This window comes from Carcharodon carcharias, chromosome 5 (genome assembly GCF_017639515.1).
Source record: "Carcharodon carcharias isolate sCarCar2 chromosome 5, sCarCar2.pri, whole genome shotgun sequence".
NCBI lineage: Eukaryota > Metazoa > Chordata > Chondrichthyes > Lamniformes > Lamnidae > Carcharodon > Carcharodon carcharias.
Window position 1 is genome coordinate 138373934 of NC_054471.1, and position 19412 is coordinate 138393345.

At 41.5% G+C, this 19412-nt stretch overlaps 2 protein-coding genes across 4 annotated transcripts in view; one reads left to right on the forward strand and one right to left on the reverse strand.

Annotated features, from left to right (window-relative positions):
- nt5dc1 (5'-nucleotidase domain containing 1) overlaps positions 1-19412 on the forward strand; it is a 602479-nt gene that overhangs the window by 151436 nt on the left and 431631 nt on the right. The gene's annotated exons all lie outside the window — the stretch shown is intronic.
- The window catches only part of LOC121277669 (collagen alpha-1(X) chain-like), a 73833-nt gene that overhangs the window by 2385 nt on the left and 52036 nt on the right, over positions 1-19412 (reverse strand). The window contains exons 1-2 of one of the 2 annotated variants that reach the window (XM_041187276.1): positions 13268-13373; positions 9163-9222 (exon numbers count right to left, since the gene is read on the reverse strand). In XM_041187276.1, the coding sequence (XP_041043210.1) occupies positions 9163-9222; positions 13268-13340 (133 nt within the window). In that variant the 5' untranslated portion in view covers positions 13341-13373. Of the gene's footprint in view, positions 1-9162; positions 9223-13267; positions 13374-19412 lie in introns of those variants that run through there. The other variant, XM_041187274.1, reaches the window with a different exon arrangement.

A 19412-nucleotide genomic window follows, 5' to 3' on the forward strand; every position in this document is an offset into this window, starting at 1 on the left:
AACAGATAGATTATTATTCTCACCTTAATACGCTGAACAATGATCATTTTTAAGCCAAGTCCTATTTCATATATATATATATATATATATATATACACACAAGTGGCCATGGTAAGTAAATTAAAAGCACTTATCATACACTAGCTCAAGAAGCGAAACATGCACCAGAAATGGGGTCAGGAGTTTCTGCTATGTTGCGCTGGGTTTCTCAATGTTGTTTGCCCAAAATCGAGGAAACAACAACAACTGGTACTTATATAGCGCCTGTAGCATAATAAAGTGTCACAAGTGCTTCACATAGGAATTCTAAAACAAAAGATGACACTGAACCATATAAGGAAGTATTAGGGCAGGTGATCAAAAACTTGATTAAAGATGTTAGTTTTGAGGAGTATCTTAAAGGGGGAAAGCGAGATAGAGAGGTAGAGAGATTTAGGGATGGAATTCCAGAGCTTGGAATCCAGACAGCTGAAGGCATGGTGATCAGCGCTGGTGTGATTAAAAGTTGGGATGCTCGAGAGGCCAAAATTAGAGGAGTGCAGACATCTTGGAGGGCTGTGGGGCTGAGAGAGATTATAGAGATAGGGAGCGACCATGGAGGGGTTTGAAAACATGGATGAGAATTTTAAAATTGAGTCATTGTTTAATTGAACGTCAGTATTGGTGAGCGAGCACAGGGGTGATGCTGATGGCGAATGACATTTGGTGTGAGTTAGAACTTTGACAGTTTTGGATGACCTCAAGTTTATGAAGGGTAGAATGTGGGAGACCAGCCAGGGGTGTGTGGGAATAGTCAAGTCTTAGGGTAACAAAGGCATGGATGAGGGTTTCAGCAGAAGGGAGCTAAGGCAGGGGTGGAGATGGGTGGTGTTTCAGAGTGGAATTAGATATGTGACTGGAAGCTTAGCTCAGGGTCAAACATGACAAATATCAGACAGCTACCAGGAAAAGGAATGGAATTGGTGGTGAGGCAGTGGAGTTTGTGAAGCCATGGCTTCAGCCTTCCCAATATTTAATTGACAGAATTTTCTGTTAACCCAGTAGTGGATGTTGGATAAGCAGTCTAATAACTTGACACCAGTGGAGGAGTTAAGCGAGATGGAGGTGAGATAGAGATGAGTGTTGTCAGTGTACATGTGGAAACTGACATTGTGTTCTTGGATGATATCGCCAAGGACAGCATGGTAGAGAAATTGAAGGGGTCCGAGTTTAGATCTTTGGGGAACACCAGAGGTAAATGTGCGGGAATGGGAAGAAAAGCCATTGATAGCGATTTTCTGGCTACTAATAGATAGATAGGAATGGAATAAGGCACAACCAACTCAAAGGTTCGAGGAAATTCAGTTGCAAACTACATTCAGCGCAAATTGAGTGTCCGCAATCGTTTGTGCTTGATTTTAAAATATTGCTCTAGAAGCTGGCCCTGCTATCAAATCAAATTGATCATCATTGCGAGTTTCTGCTCGTTGTGGCTGCTTGTGGACTTTTAAGGGGGCTCTTAAATTTTTTAAAAATGTGCAAGGACCCAATAGGCACATTTTGAAAGCTTTTTAATTTAAAAAAAGTCATAAGAAACAGACCACTGTAGACTGTAATAATGTATTAGCCAATTGTGCTGCATGTTTTTTAAAAGTAATTTTCAATTGATAAATGTCAGATTAATCACAGGTGGTGTTACACATTTCAAATGCTGTGACAAAGCCATTTTCAGCCATATTAATAATGCTATCGCATTATGCCAATCAGTTTGAGCACAAAAGTTATTTCTTAAAACTAATGTAGTTCTGAGCGCAGTTTGAACCCTTATTGCCGATTGTGCCGAAAGTGGAAACAATTGGCTGAGTCCACTTAATGTGCTTAATCAGTTTAGGCTTTGATTGAAGATTATCATGAAAATGTTCCTTTTAAAAATGTCCTAATTATCATTTATTTAGATAAATGGCTAAAGGATATATTGTAGCCTGAAGTTGAGAAATTTGCACTTGAATCCTGAAAACTGTATTTGTGCAAGAGCAAAATTTTTTTTTGTATTTACATTTTTAGTATATTGATATTTGTTATATACTTTGGTAATTTGTAAATTGTGATAGTTCTTGCACTTATCAATTATAATTTTATAATGCTTGTTGTCATTTACATTTAACAAATATGCTGATGTTAGTAGCTTCTATTGGACATGCAGGGTATATGAACCACAATATTATTAGTCATGTGGAAAATCAAAAATATTGGCCATAAATACTGGTGAAAAAATATCCTGTTGAGTTTTTCCAGGTATTTTTATTTTTTATTTTTGTTTCAGTGTTGAGAGTCTTGATTGCTCTCAAACCAGGGTTCAAACCATTTAGTTAAAGGACCCAGATAATTATATTGCATTTAATCTACCTTTGCGAAAGTGTGGAATTTGAGCTAGAATAGAAGTTACTGTTTAGGTTTAACATGGTTATATTCTATGGGCAGGTTTTTCCGGTCGGCGAGGCTACATCGGGCTACGTCGGGCGTGCGTCCTGACGTCACACCATGTCATTTAGACTTTCAGTTCAGCGGGCAAACACCGAATTGTCAATGGCCTTTTAAGGCCATTAAAAAACTAATTAACTTGATTGATGGACTTGCCCATCCAACCTTAAAGTTGGTGGGCAGGCCAGGAGCACAGGCGAGCCTCGGAAAAAGCATGAAACCCTATCCACGGGCGGGTGAGGTTTCATGAGGACTTTTAAATGTTTATCAAATGTTTAAATAAAAGTTAAGGATATGTCCCAACTCGTGTGACAGTGTCACAAGAGGGGACATGTCAGGAAAACTTTTTTAATACCTTTCTGTCAACTTCTGAATCGGAGCCGATCTCCCTGAGGCAGCACTTTGCCTCAGGGAAATCTGTGCGCTCAAAAGAGCGCACTCTGGCTGAGGGAATCCCACCCCCCTGCCTGCACAGGGAGTGCATAGCAATTCCTGGTGGACATCAAGCTGGGCGGTTCCTAATTGGCCTGCCCACGTAAAATGGTGGCGACCCCCCACCCACCCGACCAGGGGCACTGATCAGAAGGCCAGCCATTGATGTTCGCTCCCGCACTTCCCTCCTGACAGGGGGAAAGTATTTCCCTATTAAAAAAGAAAAATGTTGAATTTAGGAATTAGTTGCATGCGAGGATCAGAGAAAAACATTATTAGTCTAATTTTATATTCCATTTTATATTCTCTACTAAAGTTCTGAAATTTGATCGGAAGTGAGACAATGTGGGAAGATTACCCTGCTGATTCACTTTGCACTGATACACATAGGCAGATTATTCTGCCTGTTGGGCAAGCTGGTCGGGAATAGGTGTGGATGGGCGTGGAGCCCATCGCCATCAGCAATCAGTTCTGCACTGCTATTTTATGTGGGTAGGCCAATTAAGGCCCGCGCTACCAATTAAGGCTCAGCACTACTTGTACAGGCATGGGGAAGAGGGGGAGTCGGAGCCTGTGCTCTTTCGCGCATGTGTGCGAAAAAGTGCAGCAATCTTCCTGAGGCATGGAGCTGCCTCAGGGAGATTAAGTACAGATTGAGATTTTTAAATAAAGAAACATAAAAATTATTTACACATGGCCCCTCATGTCACAGTGTCACAAGAGCTGGGACATGTTTATGAATTGCCCAAAAATTATTTATTCATTTAATAAAACCTTCAGGAAACCTCACCCCGCCCGTGGATGAGGTTTCCTGAAAAACGCAAAGGCCACTTGGGCTCTTTGCCTGCCCGCCAACCTTAAGGTTGGCCGGGCAATGTTGATAAGTGCTTTAATTGGTTTTTTAATGGCCTTAACAGCCTTTTGACAGTTTGGCTGGCACGCAGCCACCCACAGCGCTTGCCCATCGAATGAAAGATCTAAATGACGCGCTGTGACGTTGGGACGCAGGCCCGATGTCACCATGCGTCATTTTACGCATCAGTGTGTTGGGCCCGCCCCCACATGCCGATGTCAAAATTCTGGCCCATGTGCTTCTAGGGTCAGCACCATTGCATAATGGAAGCAAGTTTCCAGTGTGAAAAATGCCTGTGATTTGGAGTTTGGAGCCTGCAGTTTTGTGACTTGGAAGGCAGCACCATTGTTGGGAACTATGTCTATTAGCACTTCAAGAACACACAGAACACCCTGTTTCTTCAGTTAGTTCTTCGGAATTTTGATGGATGAACTGAGATACTGGAGGACTCTATTTGGCTAGCTTGTTGTAGGTCCCAAAGGCAAGCTGCCCAACAAGAGTAGCAGGAGCTGCTATGTGAGTGTCATAACAACATACCACATACCTGCAGGCAATGTGGGAACAGGTTTGGTGACTATTATAGGGTCAGCCAAAGGAAAGAAACGTATTTCCATTCCGTTAATTCAGTGTACTAAGCATCCATGACAATTGCAATCACCTCCTTCTGATACTATTTATAATTTGTTTTGCGAATGTCCATTAAATACAGGGTGAACTTAGTACCAGCAGTTTTCTCTTGGAAGTTTTCTTTCACTTGCATCCTTGAGTGCATTCCTCCCATCTAAGGTAACACCACAACTTTACCTTTATTTGTTCTTGAGGTAATAAACAGTACCAGCAAGGCTGCACTAAAGATAATACATTCTGTGGCCAGTGTGCAGTAGTATTGGGTACTGCAGTGATGGGCACCAATCAAGTGAACAGGCCTGCTGTGAATGGCTTTGAGTTTCTTCAGTATTCCATCACACTCCTGACTTGCATCTTGCAGATGGTGGAGAGACTTTGCGGGGCCAGGAAGCGAGCTACTCTGTCCAGCAGCTGTAGTCATGATGTTAATATGACTGATCCAGTGAGGCTTCTGATTAGTGGTGACCCCAAGACTTTGATTGTGTTTTGGCATCCTTCCATCTGTGAGAGATGATGGACATGCAGCAAACAATTCATTTAGGAGGGGTGTCTTCATTTGGTGCAACTATGCTGATGGCTGTGAAGGCCAGTTCTTGAGAAGCAGATTCTGCCACAAGCACCGCACATGAAGCTGTCAAGTGGTGTTGTGGGTTGCTGTTTTCGGCATTGACACCTGTTGCCAAGCCATTGTAATTACTGGTTGCCATGGTAGTGCATGCCAGCCCACAGGAGGTGTCACCATTTCCCTCTTTTGCCAGTTACTGACTTCCAGGTGCAATAGTCAATGTTTAGGGCCTTCATGTCATGCTTGTGATTATCCTTGAAGTATTGCTTTGGACATCCCATTGGTCATCTGCCTGTGGCTTCCTTACCATACACAAGTCCCTTGCGTATGCAACGATTTTATATCCTGCAGATTTTCCCAGTCCACCAAAGCGCCTCTGTTTGAGAGCTCTGCTTTTGAGAGACCTGCTGCATTTGTGATTTTGTTCTGCCAGGTTATACCCATAATGCAGCTTCTTTTCCTGGCAACTGTAAGTAACCCTGTTTCACTGCCATATAGCAAAGTGCTGAGAACACAGGCCTTATAATCCATCAGCTCAGTCTTAAGGGTCATCTTGATGTTATCCCATGCATGATTCACAAGTCAACCAAAGGTGGTAGCTGCTTTCTCTTTACATGTGTCGAGCTCTGCATCAAGGGGCTTATTGTCTGTCATCATGGACCCAACATAGCAGAATCTGCTAATTGCTTTCCAGTAGGGATTTATTTATTGTGATCAGGGGCGGAGATGCAACACCTTGTCCCATGACCACGGCTTTCTTGACGCTTATAGTCAGAGAGAACAAGTCCCAGGCATCCAGACAGTCCATACGTTTTTGAAAGATAGTGATATTTATGCTGTTTGAAGTCAGGGGGCATTACTGAGCTTTTTGTGGGAGATAATCAATGTTAGGCACTTAATGTGACATGAAAACAGAAAATGCTGGAATAACAGATTCTGCCAGACCTACTGAATAGTTCCAGCGTTTTTACTTTTTTTCAGATTCCCAGCATCCATTGTATTTTGCTTTTTACTTATATGACATGAATGTTACCTGCTACTGTTGGTCCAAGTTTGGATGTTGTCCAGGTCCTGCTTTTTGCTGGCATGGGCTTCTTCATTATTGGAAGAGATATGATGGAACTGAATACAGTGGAATTGTCAGTGAACAGCTGCACACCTGACCATGGCAGACGTAAGATCATTGGTAAGGTAGTTGAAGATGGTTGGACTAAGGATGCTGTCCTGAAGAACTCCTGCTGCATGTCCCAGAGTTGTGATGGTTAACCTCGGATAACACGACCGTATTTCTTTCTGTCGTATGAGATTCCAGCCACGGGAGAATTTTCTCACTAACCCCCATTTGCATCAGTTTTCTTCGGGCATTTTGGTGCCATACCTGGCCAGTTGTGGACAGCTGCTTTCATGTCTCTTCTCTTGTGTCCATATCTGGATCAAGGCTTTGATGAGATTTGGTGCCAAGCAGTGCTGGCAGAACCTGAGCTGAGTGTCAGTAAGCAAATTAATGGTGAGTCAGCTAGCCATAAGTACACAGCCTTGCAGGATGTTTATTTAACACTGCAGTACACCATGGAGTGTATGGATTCACCAATGCCAGCAGTTCGAAGGACAGTCTGTGATTCTCTCACAAATATTTAAATTTACCTCCCTCCTCCTCTGAATCCAGAGGTGATAAAAGCATTTAGAATGGCTTCAGTAATATTGGCGATGAAATAGGGTGCAGGGGAAGATGATATTGCAGAGGTGGAAGGAAGTGGCCTTGATGATGGAATATGGTGTGGAGTTTGAAACTCAGCTCTGGGTCAAACAGGATGCCAAGATTATTAAACTGTCTGGTTCTGCCTGAGAGTCTGGCCAGCGGGGGCTATGGAATCTGTAGTAACAGAGAGGAGTTTTATAGCAGCGACTGATTATATGATGTCTTCAGTAGTCCCAGTGTTCAGTTAGTGGAGCTTTTGACTTTTCCACAATTTGATGTCCGACTAGTGGTCTTAACAGCATAATGATAATGATGTGGTTCAGACAAGTGGTGGGCAGGTAGGTATATTTGTTCGCATATACGTAGAAACTGATGACATCCATTCCCATGGATAATGTCGCCGAGATGCATGTAAATGGGTGAGAAGGGAATCAGGGTGACATCCCTGGGAGAACCCAGGGGTGCGTATGATGGCAGAAGACAAGCTTCTGAAAGTGAGCTTGTTGCAACTGGAACAGCTGGAAATGAAACAGTACGAGGACAATCACATGGCATTGGAAACAGAGGCAATGGAGTAGGATGGCATATTTGATATTTCAAAGATTATGGAGAGGCTGGGGAAGACGAGGAAGAATAATGCACCACAGTCACGATGAATGCCATGTGATTTTGGCTAGGGCAGATTTCATTTTCAGCTGGCACCCTGGTAAACCCCGAAAGAGCCATGAATCGCAGTTCCTTTGTACAGTCAAGAGCCACCTTGATATTTGTCTTTGTGGTAGTACCTTGGAATGCCTTAAAATAAAGACATTGACAGCAAAATTGACTTTCATCACACTTTAACAAACAAGTTGAACATTTAGAGAGACAATGCTTTCTGATCCACGTAGAAAATGAAGCATGTAAGACCACACGGATCCAATGCACTCAGGGAGATGTTGGTGTAGTGGTAATATCACTGGACTAATAATCCCAAGGCCCAGGCTAATGCTCTTGGGGCATGGGTACAAATCCCACCACAGCATCTGGTGGACTTTAAATTGAATTGATAAATCTGGAATATAAAGCTAGTCTGAGTAATGGTGACCATGACAAATTATCATTTATTGCCATAATATTTACGTGGTTCACTAATGTTCTTTCGAAAATGAAATCTGATATCCTTACCAGGTTTAGCCCACAGCAATGTGGTTGACTCTTAACTGCCTTCTGAAATGGCTCGGCAAGCCACACAGTTTAAGGGCAGTAGGGATGGGCAACAAAAACTGGCCTTGCCAGCAACATCCACATCCCATGAAGGAATTTTAAAAATCCATTACCATAATCCTTTGGTCTTCAGGGATCCTGCTACTTGGAAAAATTGCACACCCCTCTGGTGCTGCTGGTTGTCTACAGATGAGGTGAAATTGGCCCTTGAATAAACAGGGCATCTGCCACACATCTTATGCGTCTGTGTACTGTGGTTTGCCTATGGCAGTTGACATTGCCAGTGACCCCCTTGAAGAATTTGGAGATGACATGCTTGGAGATGAGTTTGGCTGCAGGTCACTTTTGCAGCATTTGACATAAGTTAGGCTCAGCCCTCTTTCTGAATTGTAGCTTGTGTAAGCATTGCTCTTGAGAGTTTTAGAAGTGGATGCCCTTCAGTCTGTAAATGTGCATGTGAGGGTTGGTGCAGACCATCTCTAGTCCTGTCCAGCCTTCCTTGGACCCCCTTTGCTGGTCGTTCTCTTCTTCCTTCAAACAATGTAGATATAGAGGGATTCCCAAACATTGTGGTACTGTTGCAGTTGTTCAAAAAAAAGATTTTCCACATTTGCCACAGACACGTAAATGACAGTCACGAAACTGTTTAAGTAATTGACAAATTTACTTAAGTTGTGGAAGGAATTTTCTCACAGCATTCTTTACGTTTGCTTTTATGCATATTTTAAGTCTTTAGCAACCCTGGATGTTCATTTTACATGAGTGGGTAGACAGTTTGGTTACAGAAGTGAACGTTCATCCAAACATCATCATTGAGAATGGTAATGAAAAACCTCTACCCATCCTTGGTGCAAATTGAAAAGTGCAAAAACATCTTAAGGCCATGCATAATACCTTGTTATTTCAGTCCAATTTCCAAATCATAAATTCACAAGATATTTTGTGGATGTCTAAATGATTATGTAAGTACAGCATTGATGCTAAAATACAGTAAGTGTGCCCATCAAATTTCTGACTAGAATTACATGTGATAAGACTATATGGATAGAGATCTGGTGTTACAGAGATCCATTTGTTTTTCTAATCCATTATCTTTGAATTATACTTTGAAGTTGGTGATAGAAAAAACTTGGAATGAGCCTTTATTTCTTTCAGTTTTTATGTCAAATAGGGCTAACAATTAATTAACTCGCAATACAACCTCCCTGATATTCAGTGTTATTACATGGGAGATAACTCAACAATATTTCTTCAATTACACATGATTGATTAAAAGGAAAGGTTTATATTAAATCCCCATTTGAATATTGCAGTTTTTACCTGTGATACCCTTCGCATTGTCCTCAAGACTCTGATAATGAAGACCTTTCAATTCATAACCTGTTTTAGTAAAACAAATTCTAAGTTACATCAAAAATAGCAGAACAAAATTAAATTGCATTTTTATAAATATAGGATTAAATTATAATTTTTGCTATCACTTTGGAATTTTTCCAAATAGATTGCATATATTTATGCATATTAATGTTGTATTTGCTTTATACATAGACATATTCAAATTAATATAAAACACTTTAAAAGAAAGTACACTAGAACAGCAGCACTGAGTTAAAACAATGGGCAGAATATTTCCGTCAGCGACTGGAGGCAGGGCCTGCTCACTGACGCGAATATGACGCAGGATGATGTCGGGAGGAACCCCTGATGTCATCCTGCCCCATTTAAATATTCAGGAAGGCGGGCGGACAGCGCGATCAGCTGTCCACCCACTGACCTGTAAATGGCCATTTGAGGCCATTGACGGGTAGTTAAACCAATTAAAGGCCCTGCCTGTCCAACCTTAAGGCTGGCGGGCAGGCCAGGAGCCCAGCGGGCTTCTGTAAAAACATAAAACCTCATCCACCTGTGGGATGAGGTTTCATGTCCGTTTTAAAAAAGTTTAATAAAGTTTTTGTGATATTTATTAACATTTCCCATCTTGTGTGACATTGTCACATGAGGTGGACATGTTAATACTTTTTTTATTTTTCTATTTTAAAATTTCAAACACTGTCAGCGCTCTCCCTGAGGTAGCACTTAGTTTCAGGGAAATGTGTGCTCTTTTGCGCCCATGCGCGAGAAAGAGCGCATTCTGACAGTTGGGGAATCCCTTCACCCCCACATGGGAAGTGCATAGCACTTCCCGTCGGGCAGCCCGCAGGGCGGGCCTTAATTGGTCCGCCCACTTAAAATGACGGCAGGGGCCATTTCGGCTGCTTGCCCGGCGCCGAGCCGGTGGGGCCCGCCTGCCCATCAAGGGCAAAATTCTGCCCCATGAGTTTTATTTGTTTTACATAAAACTGATTGTATTATATTAAGCTTTTAGAAACATGATACGTTTTCCTTTTAGTCTGATTTATAAACAAAATGCTCTCTTCCATCCATGGGTCTTAACATTCTCCAGTTAACACCGCAGACAAGCTAGAGTCTCAGATATACTTGCCTGTGCTATTCTTAAATAGGTTTCCAGAAAATGTGCATGGGTAGTTAATAGAAGTTCAGCATCTCAAAGATTGTGGTGGGGAAAGGGGTACATCCCAGGCTGTGACATATAAGCAGTCTTCTGTTATTGGGTTATCTTTTTCTGTTTTTTTGGCTAATAATCAAGACTTTGAGATATGCAGTGAATAAGCAGAATATAATATTTTTAATGTCAGCATCATAGAAAGAGGACTAGAAAAATGGACATGTCTGTATATTTCTAGACAGCTAAGTGTATGATGTGTGTAATGGCTTTTCCCTTCCTTGTCATTGAGACCAAGTGTATCGTTCTGCTGTTGCCCTGACTGAGATCAACATATTCAGCAAAGACTTGCAATCGTCCTGGTTCAGCTACTCCCTCGGTAAACTCTCTGAACCATTGAGCAACTATTTTGTGGGATTTCAATTATATCATTGTGGACTGAAGGAAAAATAACAACAAAGAATATGATTGCATAAGCTTCTGAATGACCTCAGTTTGTAAAATGATGGTAGGTTATTTTCCTAGCTTGAATAAAATATAACAAGTCTTTGGTTCAGAGAAAGGCTTCACGATCTGTAAGAAAGACCTGAAATGACTGAATGCCAGCAAGACACCATAATGTTGTTTGTGTGAGACTCATGCCATTTTATTCTTGGGCCTCATTAATATTTGGCTGCCCTGCCAATTACCTGCAGAATCGGGCAATTAAGCCACGTTGGTGATTTTCCTGACTGCACTTAAAGCAAGATTGATTTCCCCGTTTTTGACTTCTTTAAGGGCCTTGCCAACACAAGACACTCCTGCATTTGGACAGACTTGAAGAAGGTCAATCCCTCTGAGAATGTACTCCCACTCCTCCAGGCACCAGACAGGTACTAGCACTGAGTGAGGTAGTGAGCTAGAAAGTTCTGCATGTGACGAAACATCCAGCACCAGCAGTCAGCAGCAGCAGCTACAGATGGCAGAGACAGCCCAGTATCGAACTGTCAGAGGGTGAGGTCCTCTCCAGCTCTGCTGAGGGGACAAAGATGAGGACTTTGATGGCACATCATGAAAAGAAAACTGCTGATGTCAGAAAAATAGCTGTAAAAGTATTGGAAGCAGTACCATGGGGTAAAATTTTTCGCTTGGCGGGCGGGTGTGCGCCTGACCCTACCAAGTGTAAAATGATGCGTGGTGACATCGGGCGAGCGTTCTGATGTCATTGTGCAATATTTCAGTCGGCGGGCGCATGCTGGAGCCAGCAGCACACCCGCCGACAATTAAGAGGCTTGTTAATGCCATTAAAAATTTAATTGAAATAAACTTTTCGCTGCCTGTCCAACCTTAGGGTTGGTGGGCAGGCAAAAATGCTAAGCAGCCTTTGCACTTTTTTGGAAACCTCATCCACGGGCGGGATGTGGTTTCCAAGAGCAAATAAAAGTAAAATAAAAACTTCCATTTTTCATTAATAACATGCCCCATCTCATGTGACAGAGTCACATGAGGGACATGTTTCACTACGTTTTTATTTTTTAAATTGTTTTTCATATATCTTCTCCCTGAGGCAGAGAGCTGCCTCAGGGAGATTATGCATGCAAGGGTTGTGCTCGCCCAGTTCGCCCTCCTACCTCTGCCTGCACAGGCTGTGCTGAGCGCTGCCGCTTGCGTTTCACGCTGGGCGGGCCTTAATTGGCCCGCCAACATGAAATTGCCTTCCGGGCCTGATCATGGGTAGTGGTCGGCTTCCTGACTGCCCCTGCCAAGTGCAAAATTCAGCCCATGGAATTGTAGCACCATGGCTGAGTGTGCAGGAGTCCACATCCAGCCTCTGTTGTATTGTTTTAATGTCTCAGGTATATTGTAATAGTGTGAATTCGCTGAAGACACATGAATAGGAGCGTTGGGCTTTTAAACTGACTGCTCAGATTGGAGTGACGTCACAAGAAATGGCGGGTGAAGCCGACAAGGAAGAGTTGGCAGTTAAGGGAGAAAGAGAGAATATGGATGACTGCATCCATCCATAGTCCCGTCTACCTAGGCCAGTGTCATCACCTCCAGTGGATGCTGCAGCGGTCTTACGCAGCAGGTGTCCATACAATCACACATTTCAGTTTTGGTGGAAGCTCAGATAGCTGCCATGTAATCTCCAGGCTCCATAATGGAGAGGTGAATGGATCAAATGATTAGGTCTTTGAAAGGGTCCGTCACCTTCTGCATTCAGCTCTCCCATGGAAGTTATGAACTTTATCCGCATGGGGGTGGCAGGGTTGTGATGGGTGCAGTACCGGCTGACCTCTTTTGGGTTGTCAACACATTTGCCCTCAATTTCAACCAATTTTCGCCAGCAGCTTACTTGTAGCAGTTCGCAGTCGGGTTCTCTGTGGCTGGAGCACCCAGCAGTCATGACCACAGGGATCCTAAAGGTCCCACATGAAGTGTAGCAACCTTTCGTCACCTCTGGTCAGGTCAGTACAGGGGCACCTTGTAGAATTAGGAAACCTCCTTTAGATAAAGTATTGTGGGTTGGTCACATGGCTGAGAAGTGATTAGAATATACTTATTATGTTCAACATTAAATTATTCAGTTTTCCCAGGGACCACATCACAAAGAATCATTGTCTGTGAAGTACTCTGAGACATCCTGAGGTTGTGAAATGGACTATATAATTTATATAAAATTTGTAAGATGAATGAACGAACATCACATTTGTGCACACCCTGACAGCTGATTTATTTGGGCATGGACAGAGCTCAAAGCCATTTTAACTAATTTGGGGCATCTATAAGATAAAAAAAAAAGTATTACTCAGACTAAAAGTAAACCAGTAACTTCAGCCTGCACTATACTACAGAGCACACTTGTCTAACTTTATTCATCGTGTAATTAGTGCAAACCACAGCAATCTCAAATAATTGTTTCCAAATGAGATGAAAACTTACCCTGGCTTTTTGCATTATAGGGTGATTGGTTGTATCCTTTATATCCTATTCCATACACCAGACTAATAGACATTAATGCCAGAAATACACCAATTTCCTTTAAAATCATGTTTGCAGATAGAATCTGAAAAAGTTTCAATAGAAGTTTGTTTATGTTCTTTAACAGAAGGAATGATGTAGATGACTTCAACAAATATGCAATAGAATATTAAAATTCAATGTTAAATTGCATGCCTGAGAAAGCAAGAAATTGAAAATGGTTCCCTCTGTCAGACAGCCTGTGAGATAGTGATCTTGAAAATCACTGACAAGTCTTGAGTGGGCCACATTTAAGACATATCACAGGACAGTGCCTTGGATCATGTCTCTTAGTGCCCATGTTTCAGATCAAGATCATACACACATACAGACAACTGCATAAGGAGAGCAATACAAATCTAATAAGCCAATTCAGACAAAACTAATGGAAATCTGGCACCAAACTTTCTTGCCTGTTTGCATGTTGACATGATTAAAAATTAAAGTACAACATACCAGCATATTTTGCCTCCAGAGCCGTATTTCAGTTTTTCATCCCCAATAGGTTATCCCCTGAAATCGTGGGACATCTGATGCAGAAGTGCTTTCAAAAGGATAAATGCTGGTATTTATATATATGAGAGACTCCTACATAGACAGATGTAAATTTTAAAACTCCTCCCTTTAAATGGAAGTAATAGCTATGCCGATTTCTTTTAACTTTTAAAAATGCATCAGGTTGTGGTTTTGTTGTGGTTAGTTGTCTCCTTGCAGATTGGTGTTCAACATGACACACAGACAGTTTATAAAACCAAATGTGCGATAAATCTTCTAAAATAAATTCCCATCATATTTAGGAAAGTTTGTAAGAACATTTTCATTTTGTTCAAATTCAGAACTCTGAAGAACTGTGAAGGAACAATGAAATATTTTGGTTCAGTGACAATTTTGACAACATTCTTAAGTTTTTGATTAATCTTTTTCCTATTCACGTAAGTTTTTTTACTTAGCAACTTCAATATAGCATTTACACTCTGGCTGACTGAATACTTTAAACTAACTAACCTTCATTCACATTTTTGGGGCAAATTTATTTGGTACTTTTTTGTTTAATTATTTTAGAACACCTAAAATTCTGTACATTAGGCATTTAAATAAGTAATAATAATAAAGGCATGATGTATAGAAAGGTTGGACAGCATTCCTTAAAGGTAAAGAGAATACATTCCCATACTGTTATCTGACATAATTAACTAATCAAAAATGCCCAAATTTTAGCCTTGCATTCAAGGTAAAGCATTTGCCTAGGTACAGAATTAAGTCAAGTACAGAATAAATAATACATTTAATTTAATCATATTAGGGCTGGCAAAGTTGTATTATCTCTAATGGAAGGACGTCCATGTTAGTCAGCCATACAGTGAGGTGGCATATTGTGCAGGGCTTCATCTCGCGAGAGATCTGGCAGATAAACAGGATGACTGGTAGTATAGGCTGTCAGGTAATGCAAAATCTATTAAAATAAATCAAATACTGTCAAGTGGTTTCCACAATTGTCAAAGCCATTATAGTGTTCATAAACACTCCCAAGTTATCTGTCATGTTATATATATAAAAAATGTGGAGAATAATGATGGAGGGAAGTCTGTTACAGCCACCAGTGATATCAGAATTTAATATTTTTGATTGCAAAACCTTGGTAACCCCAAATGAATTACTATTGATGGTAAATTGAAAAGTCAAAGATACAGTGTCCCATTTTCAGTTTCATAGCTTTCATGTTGGAATCATAACCTTGGATGTTTTGTATTCCTTTGCTGCAGCAAACCCTCATCTTTGTGGTTACTGCCTCTTCCTGTTTAGCATTGCATTCTGGTCCTGGAAGGTTAAATTCTGGTCAAGGGGTCTAATGCAGCAACATTACAGGACTGAAGTGTAAAGGTTTTGTGCAGAAAAAAAAAATTAAGCCCAAAAATATGTCACATTGGCATTGAGAATTATTGCATCATTATAAAGCAAGTGTAATACATCAGTGAGATTTCACGACCAATGCATCACCCTCTCTGTGTAACTGTTGCCCTCATAATGCATACCATTTTGCATCTTGTGCATTGTGCTTTAAATCTACAATTAGAGAGTTTTGTTCCCAAAATATATTTTTTTTGATTTAGGAGCCTAGGACATTACTAAGGTTGAGAAAAGTCAAGAAGAAAGCAAAATAAGCCAGTAAGTATTAAGTTTAATGCTAAGCTTGCAAGTTAAAAGCCTGAAGATTGCAGGAGGTAGGAAAAGCTGAAATAAGAAGAGCCTTAGTCCTGAGAAAGAATGAGATAGAACTAGAGTGCATCTTGATTTCAGTGGAGTGATGATGTAAAATAAGGATGTAGAGAGGAAGAAGAACAGTTAGAATGAAAATATCTTCTCTTTAATGATGCAAAAGTTCAAAGTAAATGACTTTTGGTTGCTTTTAGCCAGTTTTATGTGCATGAGTAGATAGCAAATTACTGATAATTTGGTCCTGAATTAGCAGTATCACTCTGAGACACCACAAATATGTCTACTGTGGCAAATGAAACTGCCACATTGATGCAATGGGTGGTGCAGTTTTGAAGTTAGGGTAATGGAAGTTATTTCACTGTGGAGGGAACTTTCCTTTGCATCATACTTTATTCGCTTGTGTTGAACCCTGACTGTAAGATGACTGTTCCTTTTACTTTCCAACCTTAATCCTGAAAAAATGTATCACTCAGATAGAAGGTGCCATATTAGTTTTCATGGGGCAGAATCTTCTGTTCGGCGAGCGGGGGCCAGGGCGTAAAATGATGTGGGGTGATGTCGGGCGTGTGTCCCGACATCACTCCGGGTCTTTAGATTTTCACTTTGGGTAGGCGCACAGCCGAATCGGCTGCATGCCCACAGAACTGTCAAAGGCCTATTAAGGCCATTAATAAAGTAAATAACATGATTAATGGACCTGCCCATCCAACCTTAAGGCCGGGCGCCCAGGCGGGCTTCTGAAAAAACATGAAACCTCATCCATGGGCAGGATGAGGTTTGATGAGGGTATTAAAATTTTTATAAAATGTTTAAATGAAAAGAATTGACTTGTCCCAGCTCATGTGACAGTGGAACATGAGTGGACATGTCAGTAATTTTTTTCCTGTTCTTTATTGAAACTTTCAAACCTGAGCCGATCTCCCTGAGGCAGCACTTTGCCTCAGGGAAATCTGTGCGCTCTTTCGTGCGCATGCGTCAAAGAGCGCACTTCCAGCTCAGGGAATCCCCCCCCCACCCCTCACCTGCATAGGGAGCGCATAGCGCTTCCTGGCGGACGTCACACTGGTCGGGCCTTAATTGGCCCGCCCACTTAGAATGGTGATGCGGCGCCAAGCAGGGGCACCAACTGGTACCTGCCTGCTTGCGCATATTCTCATAAAATATGAAATTTGGTTTTAATGCTAATTGTCCTGACATTGGCCAGTGTTGCGCAGAGGGCAGAATTTTGCCCCCACTGAGTGGGCTTGATGGGGTGAGCGGGATTGGTTGGGAAGCCGACCACCGCCCGTGACTTCACGCTGGCAGGCCAATTATTGCCCACTCAACGTGAAATGCGTTCTGCAATGATCAGTGCTGCCTGTGTGATGGGGGAGGAGGGCGAGCGCGCAGGTTTGCGCATGCATTGCGTGGGTGCACGCAATGAAAGCATAGAGCTGCCACAGGGAGCTAAAGATTAAAAAAATTAAAAATAAAGAATGTTAAAATGTTTAAAAAAAGTCTCCCTGTGACTCTGTCACATGAATAGGGGCATGTTATGAACAGAACTTTTCTTTAATTTTTAATTACTGTTGGAAACCTCATCCTGCCCGTCGATGAGGTTTCCTAAAAAATCCAAAAACCACTCGGCCTTTTCGCCTGCCCACCAATTGCAAGGTTGGACGGGCAGTGAAAAATTTAATTCAATTAGATCTTTAATGGCCTTAATAGGCCTGTTAATTGTCGGCGGGCACGCTACTGAATCCCACGCACGCACACCGGCCAAAATATTGTGCAATGATGTCGGAATGCTCGCCCGACGTCATCAAGTGTCATTTTACGTTCGTTTGCGTCTGGCCAGGGAGTGGAACAAAGAAAGATGGTTGACCGAGAGTTTGAAATAGAGGAGTGCAAGACCGGGAACTTAGGAGAGATAACAAGTTGTTGAGTGTTGAGTGAGTTGTTGAGTGGCATAAGTAGAGTCTAGAATTGAGGAGAGTGCAAGGGCTGGACCAGCAGTAAGTTTGTTCCCAATGCTGAACTGTTAAGACAGTGCTTTGTATAACTTGATTATATAGCACCATTAACGTAGTAAAGCACCTCAAGTACTATGTATAGTTTTAGTCTCCTCACTTAAGAAAGGATATACTTGCATTGTAGGCAGTTTAGAGAAGGTTCACTCCGCTGATTCCTGGGATGAAGATATTGTCCTGTGGGAAAAGGTTGAGCAGGTTGGGTCTATACTCATTGGAGTTAGAGGAATGAGAGGTGATCAAATTGAAACATTTAAGATCCTGATGGGCTTGACAAGGTCAATGCTGAGAAGATGTTTTCCCTCATGGGGGAATCTAGAACTAGGGGCACAATTTAAAAATAAGGAGTCTCCTATTTAAGACGGAGATGAGGAAGAACTTCTTTTCTTAAAGAATCATTCATCTTTGGAACTCTTTATTGAGAGAGTTTTGGAGGCTGGTCCATTGAATATATTCAAGACTGAGTTAGACAGTTTTTTGATATTCTGGGAGTGAAGAGATATGGGGGACAGGCAGGAAAGTGGAATTAAGATCACAATCAGATCAGCCATTATCTTGTTGGAGAAGCTTGAGGGGCCAAATAGCCAATTCCAGCTCCTATTTCTTATGAATGTTATGTTCTAAAATAGTCCAAGGCATTTCCTTAAAACAATTATAAAACAAAATATGATATTAAGTCATTTAAGTAAATAGGACAGGCTTGGTCAAAGAGGCACATGTTAAGAAAGAACTTATAGGATGGGAGACAAGCAGAAAGGTTTACAGAGGGAATTCCAAAACTAATGGCTGTTGCAGCTGAAGACAAGGCCGCCATTGATAGAGCAAAAAAATTGGAAATCTCTGAGGGCTGTAAGGCTGGAAAACTATGGAGTTAGTGAGGGGCGATACCATAGAGGAATTTGGTGAACAAAGTTGAGAATTTTAGAGCCTTCCTTCAAACTCAAGCAATTTCTAACCCTACACTTAGATATATTGCACAGATTCTATTACATATTACAAACTATTACTTAGCTAATCAAAATTCCACAGAAAAGTTAAAAAGTGACTAAAATATTTTCCTTTTGTTTGAAGAAGTCTTGAAGAAGCACTTGCTTCTTCTTCTTTGACTTTGGATATTACTCTGCATGGATGATGTGTTGGTGTGTTACAGTTCACTCAGAGAGTTTGAGTTATTGTGGCACCATGCACTTCTACATGCTTGTTGTAGTTTGGAGTTATGGATAGTGATGGTAGAGGTTCCAACATTCTTCCCATCAGATGGCTGACCAGGAATCTCCCCTGCTCTTATCACCTGCCATTGACATGTGTTGGAAGGATTTGCAGGTTGGTAGTCAACCTGCTTGGCTGCATTATGAATGGACTTTCCTTGGCCATTAAGTCCTATGCTGGACACAAACCAGAGCTTCTGACTCAAAGGCAAGGACACCATCCGTTACGTCACAAGACCTCTCAATCTGGTTGGATGACTGTGTATTGAATACTCACTTTAAGGCTATATTAAAAAAGTAATCAAAAGTGGAAAATAAAAGTGAGGAAGTGATGCCTCAATTGCTCAGAGTTTTGTTCAGACCCCTACTGGGGTAATGGTTTTAATTTTGGGCACTGAACCTCAGGTTGGTTAGATATATTAGCCTCAAAAGGGGTACACCATAGATTCAACAGAATAATATTGGGGCGTAAAGAATTATTTTGTAAGTGAAGATTGCTTAAATCCCTTGAGTTTTAAAGATTGTGGGGTGACCTAACGAAGGTGTTGTTGTGTATTGCACTAAGATTAACACATACTCAACTGTAGGCAGCCATTATTGAACTAACTTCATTTACACCTCCCCAACAGCGAG